The sequence below is a fragment of the Onychomys torridus genome, chromosome 14 (genome assembly GCF_903995425.1).
Source record: "Onychomys torridus chromosome 14, mOncTor1.1, whole genome shotgun sequence".
NCBI lineage: Eukaryota > Metazoa > Chordata > Mammalia > Rodentia > Cricetidae > Onychomys > Onychomys torridus.
The window spans coordinates 69,339,898-69,352,049 of NC_050456.1; the positions used below are offsets into that span (position 1 = coordinate 69,339,898).

At 47.0% G+C, this 12,152-nt stretch overlaps 1 protein-coding gene across 2 annotated transcripts in view; it reads left to right on the forward strand.

Annotated features, from left to right (window-relative positions):
* Window positions 1–12,152, forward strand: part of Slc24a4 (solute carrier family 24 member 4) — a 138,914-nt gene that overhangs the window by 74,519 nt on the left and 52,243 nt on the right. For both annotated transcript variants that reach the window (XM_036206186.1, XM_036206187.1), the window contains exon 3: window positions 11,652–11,728. In XM_036206186.1, coding sequence (XP_036062079.1) covers window positions 11,652–11,728 — 77 coding nt within the window. The remainder of the gene's footprint in view (window positions 1–11,651; window positions 11,729–12,152) is intronic.

A 12,152-nucleotide genomic window follows, 5' to 3' on the forward strand; every position in this document is an offset into this window, starting at 1 on the left:
CCCATGTCCTGTGAACAGGGTTAAAGGGGTCAACAGATATGTATATGATGGAGGGTGACTTGTTTTCCAAAACAACCACATCACAGCTTAACCTCTGGTACCTATGACTGTGCAGTTGCTTGGAAACAGGAACTTTTTGATTAGTCAAAATGAAGTCATGCTGGATAAAGGTAGGGCCCAAAGCCAGTGCCTGGTGTCCTTTTGAGAAAGCTATATGGAGACCCCAGCAAGAGGAGACTGTATAATGAAGACCAAGGATGACAGAGGCGTGACATGTCTACTAGCCAGTAAAAACCAAGGACCTTGACCACTACCAGGTGCTGAAAGGAACCCAGAACATCTGTTCCCTGAGGCTGCCGTGGGAACCAGTCTATACCAGTCTGTGCTGCTTGTTTTTCTCATTGCAGTGACAAATGCCCAACACAGGCAACTGAAGGCAACAAGGGTTTATTTTAGCTCATAGCTCTGAGGTTATGGTCTATCACGATAGTGGAGTCACCGTGGCTGGAGTACGCCTGGTCACATTGTGTCCTCAGTCAGGAAGCAGAAAGATGGATGCTGGTGCTCAGTTCACTTTCTCCTTTTTATTCAGTTGGGGACCCCAGCCTGTGAAATGGTGCCCCCCTCATTTGGGGTGGATCTCCCACCTACCTCACTTAACTCAGTCTAGAGACTCTACCACACCTGTGCCCAGGCTTGTCTCCAATGTGATTGTAGAACCAGTCAGGCTGACAGAACCGTCACTCAGTCTTGCCAGCACCTGGATTCTGGATGCCCAGAAGTGTGATGGGTCTTACCTGAGACTGGCCTCAGCATCAGAGCCTCCATAGTGGCTTCTGAGGCTTCTTCAGCTGACTTCTGACAGATGGAGGTACGTCCATCTTCAGGAAACAGTGGCTGTGGTGACCACGTCTATCAAGCTCACATCTATGCATGGGAATGGATCCCAGGTCTTTAAGTGTATGGCACTTTGCCACCTTTCACAGTCCTAGGAAACTCTGCCAGTGACGCCCTACCCCGAGTGTCCAGATCATGGCCATTTGGCTATGAGTGGCAGGAACACATCATGACCTGCAGCCGAAACAGCTCACTCTCAGGCGAGTCCAGCCTGGGGACTTTCCACAGCCCGCTGCCATCTGGCCCTCGCCAGACAATGAATAATTGTTTCTGCTGGTGGAGAGACAGCTCCAGTTAACACATGGCCCCGATTCACTCAGGCAGCCACCTCTGCCAGTCAAGAATGTGTAGGGAGTATGTGAGGCCTGGCCCCAGCACTTTGAGTTACTGATGATGACGGAGACAGCTCAGGTGAGACCTCAGTGAAGACACAATGCACATTGACAGGAACTTACCTGAGACTGGTTCCCATATCAGAGCCTCCCTAGTGGCTTCTGGGGTGTCTGCAGTTGACTTCTGACCAATGGAGATACATCCATCTTCAGGAAGCGGCATCTCCATCAAGGTCACATCTATCTATAGATGTGTACACATGTGGAAACTGGGTGCTGGTCACCTGTTTGTCCTTGTCATGAGGACCAGCACACCTGGGGGCCCCTAAGGCTATCGGTAGTGGCATGCTTCTATTTACTAGACTGTGACACAGTCAGCTCTGACTTTTTAAGGTTTTGTTTGTGGTGTGTATGTGGGAGGGGTGTGTGTGTGTATGTATAGATGGGACTCAACCCAGGGCCTTGTTCACACTAGGCAAGCACTGTGCCACTGAGACACATCCATAGCCCCTTATGAAGTATAACTTTTATACAATAAAATGCAGGGTGTTTTTTTTTTTAATACACTGATTGTGTTTTGACAAATGTACTTAACGGTGTACCTACCACTACAATTGCAACCTGGAATATCTCTATTAGTGGAGAAATTTACTTGTGATCTTTTCTGTTCAGTTCTTCCCTCACCCTAGCATTTTGATTTCCCTTTCTTGACAGTTCTTGGGCCTCATGGGTGTGGGGAGGGCCACACTGTGTTGTCTAGTACTGGATTTGTTCATACATTGTCTTATTTTTTAATGAACATGCAATGTAACAGGTCACCTTATGACATTTTCATACCCCTGCCCCCTGCCCTCTGTGTTTTCATTCCCTGATTGCTGTGCCCTTCTGCCCTCCACTATTCCCCCTTTGCCTTGGCTATCATATTATTCTAGCACTTTCCTTACCTGCTTTCTTGAAGTCTGTTACTCTCTTTCCAGGGCCACATGCATCACCTTTACCCTTGAGTCTTTCTTATGAATCATAGTAAGTTGACTTAGTATGTTGATAATGAAGCATTACAGAGGGAGCCATGGAGAATCCTTTCTGTGCTGTGCCTACCTGAGTCTCTTTAGGTTGCTTCCGTATCTTTGCATAGACATCTTCATTCACAGCTGTAAATAAACCACACGTGACTGTGTTACTCTTTAAAATCTATAGCAACAGTCTTTGCAGGAGGGCAGAGCTCTGGCCCTTCTTGTTCAAGGATGTAGATCAGCAACAGTGCTGGGACAAGCATCACAATAATTTGACCGTGATCGTCTTCCTGGACAGCTGGTGGCTCCCACTGTCTTATGGTTAGCAGTACCAAGTGTCCTCATATATGAGTCCCCACCCCACTTCCATTTGAAATGTTATTCTTAGAACAAACACCGGATGAAGAATTGTTGGACCAAGAGAAGAAATGTTCCATGGTTCTTCCTGTACAGTCCAGTCTGTTGACAGATTGCCCTTCAGTGCATGGAGCGGATGGTCAGGCTCCTTAAAAAGATGGAATGGGATATTGAGCATAAAAGGCCATTTGTTAGTTTGGTTTTTGGTTGTGTACTTTTTTTTCTAAGACAGGATTTCTCTGTGTAGCTTTGTGCCTTTCCTGGAACTCACTCTCTAGCCCAGGCTGGCCTCGAACTCACAGAGATCCGCCTGGCTCTGCCTCCCGAGTGCTGGGATTAAAGGCGTGCGTCACCACCACCCGGCAAGCGCAGGTGTCTCTATAGGAAGCTGTGTCTGTAGTAAGTGACTTTGGTCCTTTGGGTCGTGTACCCAAATATGATTTGACTGGATCACATACAGAGTTAAGGGTCAACCACAGAATGGAAGAGAATTTTTGTCACTATTCATCTGGCAGGGAATTAATATCTAAAATATAGGAAGAAGTCGAAGAATTAGGCAACAAAAGAGTAAATGATCCAATCAATAAGTGGACAGTAGAATTCAGAAGAATGAAATTATGTCATCTCACGGTCATCAAAGGAGAGGAGGGATGGGGTAGGGTCTCACAATCCCCTTTGTGGCCATGTCCTTGATGACCAAAGGATTTCCCACTAGAAATCCCTTTAAAACCTCTGTGACCTCCTGATAGTCATACCTGGGGACTAAGCCTTCAACACATGAACCTTCAGAGGACACTCAAGATCCAAGCTGCAGCACTTGGACTGGAATTGGAGCTGGTGGTCACTGAGACTGAGCCCTGGGCACTGGGCCTGATGGCTACAAAGCCCGTGGTCCTGGGACTTCAGGTCAGATGTGCTGTCCTGTCTGGGCTTACCATAGTCTGTGCTCTGGCGCCTGGCATTCTGCCACCAACTGCCAGGGATGATGAGTAGAACAGCTGACCTCTCTGATGTCACCTGTAAGATTTGGGGCTGATGAGATGAGACCAGCAAGGGTGCTCAGCGTCCTTGGGGCTTGGCAGGGTGGCTTGGAGCCCATAGCTCTATAAACCTCTATTTCTTCCTGGGTGGAAATAAACAAAGATGCAGTATCTGGACAGGTATAAAATTCCATGATTCCAGGAAGGAACAATCCTATTGCTGAGCTTTTTAATCATATTTTTTTTTTCTAGTGCATAATCTATTTTAGGAGTGCACTGAAGATAGGGTTATAAACTCCTTTTCATGCTGGCTAAGGCAACATCTCCATCTGATCATGTTTACTCCTGTTTGGGACAGGAAGCAGTGGTATAAGACCTTAACATGTGAACTACTGCCCATGAAAGGCATGAGATTTTCAGCAAAGTTATTTTAAACCAATGAATTGGGGGTGGGGAATCTTGATTTCTTGGCTTTTGGCTCCCGGCGCCTGAGTGGTTTCTAAAACACATACCTTATGTAAGTTGAAATAATGGAAATTTGAAGCTATTTAAACGACTTCCCAGCCTCCCAGTCTCCTTTTCATAGTTTCATAATAAACGTCATGGCTTAGAACATGGGGTTATTTTTACCAGAAAGCAAAGAAAATGGCATGTTTGGAGGCAGTTTCTTTAAAAAAAAAAAAAAAAAAAAAAAATCACTTCACAGTTTACATTCCCTAAAGAGAATCAACTAATTGAAAGGTTTGGGAAAGATTTGCATCCAACAGAAAGCACAGCTCTGTGGGCTTTCTGTCTGTGGAGGGCCACTGTGCTGTGGCTGAGAGCCTAGGGCCGGGAATGCAGGGCCAGACAGGCCAGGCTCGCAAAGCCTTCTGGGCAGGCTCTTCATTTGCCCTTCAGTTAGATAGGAGGCCAAAGGCTTGACACCTGAAAGGCACCTCCTGAATGCTGGCCTGGTAGCAGGCTGTGCCAGGACTTGGTAGTATGAACCTGGCCAGCATGGCTAGAGCTGAGAGCATACCTTGGAATGATCCAGGCCATACAGGCAGGTAGAGCCAGACAGTGCTGAGCTTGGAAGGTCTGGACCAGCTTCAGCATTTGTTGTCTGTGGATGTTGAGAAGCTGCCTAGATGCTAGATGGAAACAGATAGGAGGCTAGCTAGAAGATCTGAGTGATGGTCCAGCAGGAGATGCTGTTGGAGGTGAAGAAGAACAGGGGGACAGATTCAAGAATGGTTTGGAAAATAAGCTTTCCCAGTCTCTCTCTCTCAGCTCTCAGGGAGGCTGGTGATATAAGTCAGCTTACTACAGGATGTAGAAACCATCTTAGATAGTTTACACAGAGAAGAATTTAATTCAGGGAACTAGGTACTCAGAAAAGTACAGTTGAGGAAGAGGTGCTGTGGGCTGAAGGTTTGGGTCACCCCCAAACTCATATGAGAAATCTTAGCTAGCACTTGGGAAACAGGCAGAAGTCACAAGTTTAAGGCCAGCCTGAGTTATACAATGATATTCCATCTCAAAAAAGAATTGCAAAGAATCTTAACCCCCACCCCTCCCCATAGTGATGGTGTTAGAAGGTAGACTTGGAGTTGACTGGATCATGAGGACTCTGCTTTCACCACTGGGGTAGTTAACATCCCTAGAAACAAGGCTCTGGCAAACCTGGTAGCACAGCCTATAAAATCAGCTACTCGGGAGGCTGAGTCTAGAGGATCCACAAAGTCAAAGCCAGTTGGACCTTGAAGTGAGTTTAAAGCCATCCCAGGCAACTTAGTGAGTCCTTGTCTCAAAACTAAAAGAGCAATGGGGATATAGGCAGTGGTACTTGCCTAACATACATAATGCCCATGGTTCAATTTCCAGTCCCATGGCGGGGTGGGGGGACTCTGACCCCATCCATGTGTGGATGCAGAGAGATGGCACCTTCCATGACCTAGGAAGCAAGACCTTGATCTTAGACTTCTGGCCCTCTAAAACTATGAGAAGTAAGTTTTCTGTATTTAGTAAGCACCTTGGGTTAGCATCTTTGTTACAGCAGCACAGATGGACTAAGGCAAGCAGGAAATAGAAGAATCAAACCCCAAAGCTCTCTGCTTAGAATTAGGATGTGGGGCTGTTTTCAGCAGAGCCTGCCAGTGTCTGAGGCCATGGTTGCCCATGGAAACAGCAGTGAGAAGACAGTTGACTTCTTTTCTGCTCTGGAAGTCCCCATGGTCAACAGGACCTATTTCACAGTCAGAACCATAGCACAAGCAAGCCAAGGCTCATCAGAACACAGCATATGATAGTGTATGGGACTAGTCCCCCATGGGAAGGTCCATGGAAGGAAGTAAAATGGAAACTGCATGCATCATGGTCTTTCCTATATCATAGGATCAGAGGAAATGGGAGATATTAAGAACATGCCAGGATTTCCTTCCTACAGCCCATGTAGATGGTGGACCATTCACTGAGGATGGGCTTAGGATGCCTACACAATTGCCAAGGGTTCTGTGACAATGGCTGCTTGGCAATGTTGAAACTTGGGAGGTGTCTGGAGATTAGAAAAACAAAACCACAGAGAATGAGCAGAGCAAAAAGAAGACAGGGAGGAGGCCCTGAGAACACAATGTTCAGGGGTCCTGCCATGGACACGGACCCAGCCAAGGGAGATGAGAGAGGAGCAGGAGGATCAAAGAAATTAAACGAGGAAATCTGAAGAGGTGGAGCATACAAGGTGGATGTCTCTTCAAGCATTTTGCTAAGTGAAAGATGCTGACTGAAAAGCTTTCCTGTAATAAGACTCCATTGATAGGACCTTCTGTAAAGGACACATAATAACTCCTAGTGGCCAGGATTTGGGGACTAGGGAGATATTGATTACAAATATTCAGCACAAGGGACTTTGGGGGTGATGGAACTATTTTGTCTTAGAGTGTGATGCTGGATACATGCATGACCTCATACATTTCTAAAACTCAGAGAACTACACACCACAAAATATAGACTTTATCATATAGAAAATGGAGAGATAGCTGGCTGGATCATGGGTAGATGGATGGGTGGGTGGGTAGACAGGCGGATGGATGGATGGATGGATGGATGGATGGATGGATGGAGAGATGGATGAGTGGGTAGATAGGCAAATAGATGAATTACAGATGGATGGGTGGATGACACACACATGTATATCTTCCTCCATTGCATTCTGCCTTGTTTATTTCATCTTTTGAGATTTATTTTTACATGGGTGGGTGGGTGTTTTGTCTACATGTATGTCTGCATACCACGTGGAGGCCAGAAAAGGGTGTCAGATCCCCTGGAACTTTAGTTATAGATGGTTAGCTACAGTGTAGGGGCTGGGATCAAACCCAGGTCCTCTGGAAAAGCAGTCCATGCTCTTTCCACTGAGCTATCTCTCTAGCCCTCCACCTTGCTTTTTTGAGACATAGTCTTTTACTGAAGCTCACTGTTATAGCTGGTCAAGCTGGCCTGCAAACCCTAGAGATCCACCTCGCTCCATGCTGGGACTACAGTCATGCGCTGTCATACCTCACCTTTCCCATGGGTGCTGGGAATCTAAACTCAGGCCCTCTTGCTGGTACAGCAAGTACTTACCCACAGAGCCATCTCCCCGGCCTGAGCAGCAGTCAGTTCTGTCAGAGGTTCTAAGGAGACTGAAGAATATCCATGCTTGTAGACAAATTTCTAAACAGTCTTATTAAATAAGAAACACAGAGTCAAATACAGAGTTAAAAGCCCGAGAGATCAGAGCACTAGCGAAGAGCCAAGACCACCTTTAGCTAACTCTCACTGCTGTTGCTTCCCCTGAGAGCTTTTTTCCTGTGTGACTTGTCTTTTTATTGCCTTTCTGTTCTGCCTTCTCATTGACTCTAAACCCAACCACATGACTTCCTCGTCACTGCCTGTCTATACAGACCTCCAGGTCTCTATGGTTGGTACTGGGATTAAAGGTTCGTGTCACCATGCTTGGCTGTGTCCTTGACCACACAGAGACCCTGCCTGCCATGTGATCGGATTAAGGGCTTGTGCTACCACCACCTGACTTCTGTTCCTGGCTCGCTAATGACCTCTGATCTCCAGGCAAACTTTATTTATTAACATACAAACAAAATCACATTTCAGCACAATTAAAATATCACCACACATGCTGGCTTTCCCCTGGACCCATGGATTGTGGGCTGCAGATGAACTTGACCAGCGAGATGCCAAGCATATCTCTCTTTCCAGGAGCATAATCTCTTGTTGTGGCCCTTTGAGATCCCAGAAAACAGAGCCTGCCCCTCAGATAAGAGGCCTTGTCCCTCAGAAGCATGCCTCTTGTAGAGAAGATACTCAACTGAGGAAAACCACATATTGGTTGAGCTTCATCTCAGGTTCTTCACCTGTCCCCTATTGTGGTTGTGTGGCTGTAGGTGACTCCTTTAGCCTTGCAGGCCAGGTTGTTCATCAGTAAGTGGGAATGATGAGTTTCTTGGGATTGTCTCAGAGATTAGGACCTTGTTGGCAATGTGACCTACAGGCCTTAACATGGGCACCCTTTCTATGGATTCACTTCATGTTCTCCACTTCCCCAAAGTCAGTGGTGGCTTGCTCAACCCGTTGGTCACTGCCCCAGAGGTGTTTCACCATTGTTTAGTGTAGTGTTTTGAATAGGAATGGCTCCCATAGACTCATGTGCTTGAATGCTTGGCCTATATTGAGTGGCACTGTTAGGAGGTGTGGCCTTGTTGGAGTAGGTCTGGCCTTGTTGGAGGAAGTATGTCACTATAGAGGAGTAGGGGAGGGGAGGCTTTGAGGTCTCATACACTCGAGCTATGCCTAATGTGGTAGACAGTTCACTTCCTGTTGCCTGCCAATCAAAATGTGGAACTCCCAGCTACCTCTCTAGCATCATGTCTGCCTGCATGCTGCCATGCTTCCTGCCATGACAATAATAGACTAAACCTCTGAAACTGTAAGCAAGCCCCAGTTAAATGGTTTTCTTTATAAAAGTTGCCATGGTCATGATGTCTCTTCATAACAATAGAAACCCTAACTAAAACTGTCAGTTGTTAGCTTGTCCCATGCACTGGGCCAGATGTGCCACAGGGGCAGATGCCTGAGACTCAGCTCTCTGCTTAACATTTGGTATAGAGTAAACACTGGAGGTACTTCTATTTTTTCAGGGTAGGGGTATTCTCACATTAATAGGCTTCTGCTTTCTCAATAGCTTTTGTGGTCTCTGAAAGTTGGGTCACCCTCCAAGATGCAGTCACTGTACTCAAGGAGGCTCAAGATACACAGAACTCAGCAGTCCCCAGAGTACAGGTTCACTGAGTGGGCGCTCTAGAAATGCCCACTGAATAAGTTCACACATTTTGATGAGCAACATCACTGGCAAAAGTATAGCTTGAAAAGGACTATGCTGGCAGAAAATCACCAAGTAGCTTTCTGTGTCCCCCATGATAAAGTGTACCATGGGGACTTCAAGTGGCAATGTGTAGGTGCTGAAGGAATTGTGGGTACTAATAGACCCAGGGCCCATAGGGTCTCCCCTTCAATGCTCATGAAGGTAGGTAGCAGGAGAGATCTCTCCAAATGTTCTGAGCTTTGCATACATGCCAAAACAGAATGCAAAATGGGGAGATATTGTATATAAGGATGCCCAAGTATGTCCAGAATCAGGAGTTATAGACAAGCCCTTCTGGGGCCAAGGTCCAAAGGGAAGGCTGCCTTTCATCATGTTGCCTTCCTGGCTCCCTCCTCCTCCTGGTTTCTGGAGGATGCTGCCATCATCCTACTTCCCTGAGCTTTTGGGGGCCTGCTGCAGGGCCTACAGACAAATCTCTCCTCCCCCCACACCTGCCACCAGGGATTTCTGCAGCTTAAAAGCTTAGGTGTGACCTCAAAAGCCATGTGTGTGCTCTGCTGATCTCTCCCTCCTCCCTGAGGTGGATCTGAGCAGTGGGGGTGCAATGAGCCCTCTCAGACCTGCAAACCTCACACACTTGAACATGGTCTGGGTGCTCCTCATCCTGGCAAGCTTCGGAAAGAGAGAGAAAGTTTCCTCAGGGACCTGGGGTGACACTGGTCCAGCAGGCAGGTTCTCCTGTGGCCTGTTACAGTCTGTGGCTTGCTCTCACCATCTTTGGTCATGTCCCCCCCCCCCCAAAAAAAAAAAACTCTTTTATTTCCTCTCTTACTTTCACAAACCAAGGATGCACATCACCTGCAGCCATGGGGACAGAGTGTGCTGGTACAGTAGCCAACTGGGAGGGGTGGTGTGGCCCTCTGCCCACTGTGAACCCTTTGCTGTCCAAGCCAAGGAGTGCCGTACATATTCACCCAGCCTTGTGTTTTCACAATAGATTACCACTGAAGAAGCAGAGGGCCCTCGAGGTTAGGTGACTCAACCACAGCCCATGGGTAGGTGGATTAGTTAGTTTCTTTTCCATTGCTGTGACAGAAGATCATGACTAAAGGCAACCTACAGAAGGATAAAAGGGTTAAGGCTCCATCATGGTTAGGGAGGCATGGCAGCAGGCAAGCATGGTGGCCGAAGCAGGAAGCAGAGAGATCACATCTCACCAACAAGTATGAAGCAGTGAGCCCATCCTCCATGACATACTTCCTCCAGCAAAACTGCACCTCCCAAAGCTCCCTAAACAGACCACCCAGGGACCAAGCATTCAAATGCCAGCACCAGCAGGGGACATTTCTTATTCAAAACACCAAAGTAGATGAACCTGAGGCCCTGAATCCAGAGTCTTGGATTCTGTCACCCAATCACTTTTCTCTCTGAGGCTAGTACATGCATATCTCAGCACTTTTATCCCAGTGTGTGAAAAGCTTTGGGTGGGCATGAGAATAGGGGGCCCATGGCAGCTGGGAGCTCTCCAGGTCATCTACTGATTCACTGCCAAAATTAAGACTACAGATGACATTCACTGTACCCTGCAGCCTTCCAGCATGCACTTAGGGGTGTGGGGAAGGCAGCAGGGCTGTATGAAAAGTCTGGTCGTACCAGGGACAAAGTGATTTATATAACCCACAGCTCCATCCTGGCTGGAGGCCAGATGACATGTCCTCCACTTCTGAAAAGCAGAGATTTATTCTCATTCTCAAAGATGCCCCCAAGATTGTGTAAATTGCCAGCCTCCTCACACTGGCTTGAGAATCAGGAAATGTCTCGAAAGCTCTGGGCAGAACCACCGGCTAAGGATCTGTGCTGCAAAGATCCAGAGGTTCTGGAAACAGAATCCCAGCCACAGGGATGTGGAGTCTCTTCCTCTATAATTCTCCATCTCCAAGTAGCAGATGCAGGCCCTTGAATTAGTGGCTATAATTCTTTAATAAGAAGTTTGATTAGAAAATAAAAATATAAAGAAAAGAATGAAGACATTTTTCTTTAAGTACTTCTAGCTTCAAAGTGGGCAGGCTTTCTGGTGCCTGGATAGCTGCCAGATTCAGTTTCTTGTCAAGGGAATCTGATGTTGAAAAGTGAGATTTTATAACATTCGCTTTTGGAGCTTAGGGCCATGTTGTATTTACAGAGCAGGATTTCTGTCTAGGACATCTATTGAGTGCCTGCTGTGGACCAGCTATCTTTCCAGATACCTGAGTGTTGGCAATTGTGACAGCATCCCAGTAGCCTGGGATAATACACAGTGAGAAGGGACCATTCCCCCACTGGCTATGGGCATTCTGGGGCAGATGAGTAGTCCCTGGGCAAATTGTGTCGTCTGGAGAGCTCCAGAAGCCACCCGATTTCTCATCTACCAGCAGTGTCTGTCTTTCTGTCTGCAGCTGTCCGGGTATGTGCGAAGTGCATTATACTCTCTTTCAGGACCCAAGGCAGATCTAAATCCCAATCAGCTCTTCAGTACTGGGGTATCTGTGACTAATCCAGCAACCAGCATTCTCCTAAAAGCACCGGTCTGCCCCACACTGAGATCCAGCTGGCCTCCCCATGGTCAGTTAGTCTGAAACCAGGGAGTTCTGAGCTGCTTGGTGGACTGTGGGTCTCAGGTAGGTTTGCTGATGGTGCCCTGCTACCTAACACCTTGCTGTCTCCTTTTCTCTTCCAGCAATTCACGAGTTCCCCACAGACCTGTTCTCCAACAAAGAGCGACAGCATGGTGCTGTCCTGCTACACATCCTCGGTGTAAGTGTCCTCAGGGGCCAGAAGCCACTAGTCTTTTGGCGCAGGAACACCATCTGTATAATGGGTAATGACCATAGAGCAGTGGTTCTCAACCTTCCTAATGCTGTGACATTTTAATACATTTTCACATGTTATAGGGAACCCCCACACACACCATAAACATATTTTGTTACTACTTCATAACTAATTTTGCTACTGTTGTGAATCATGATGTAAATATCTGATATGGAACCCCCAAGGGAGTTGTGACCCACAGGTTGAGAACAACTGCCATAGAGTATCTGAACTTTTCTTTAATCCTTGTAACAGCCTGGGAAGAGAATAGACATTAGGCTATCTTGTCCAACAAGAGGCGTTTCTTACATGTCAGGTGACTTGCCCAGTATCACCTTGTCTCTGCTCCCAGCACAAGGATGTGGTTCTT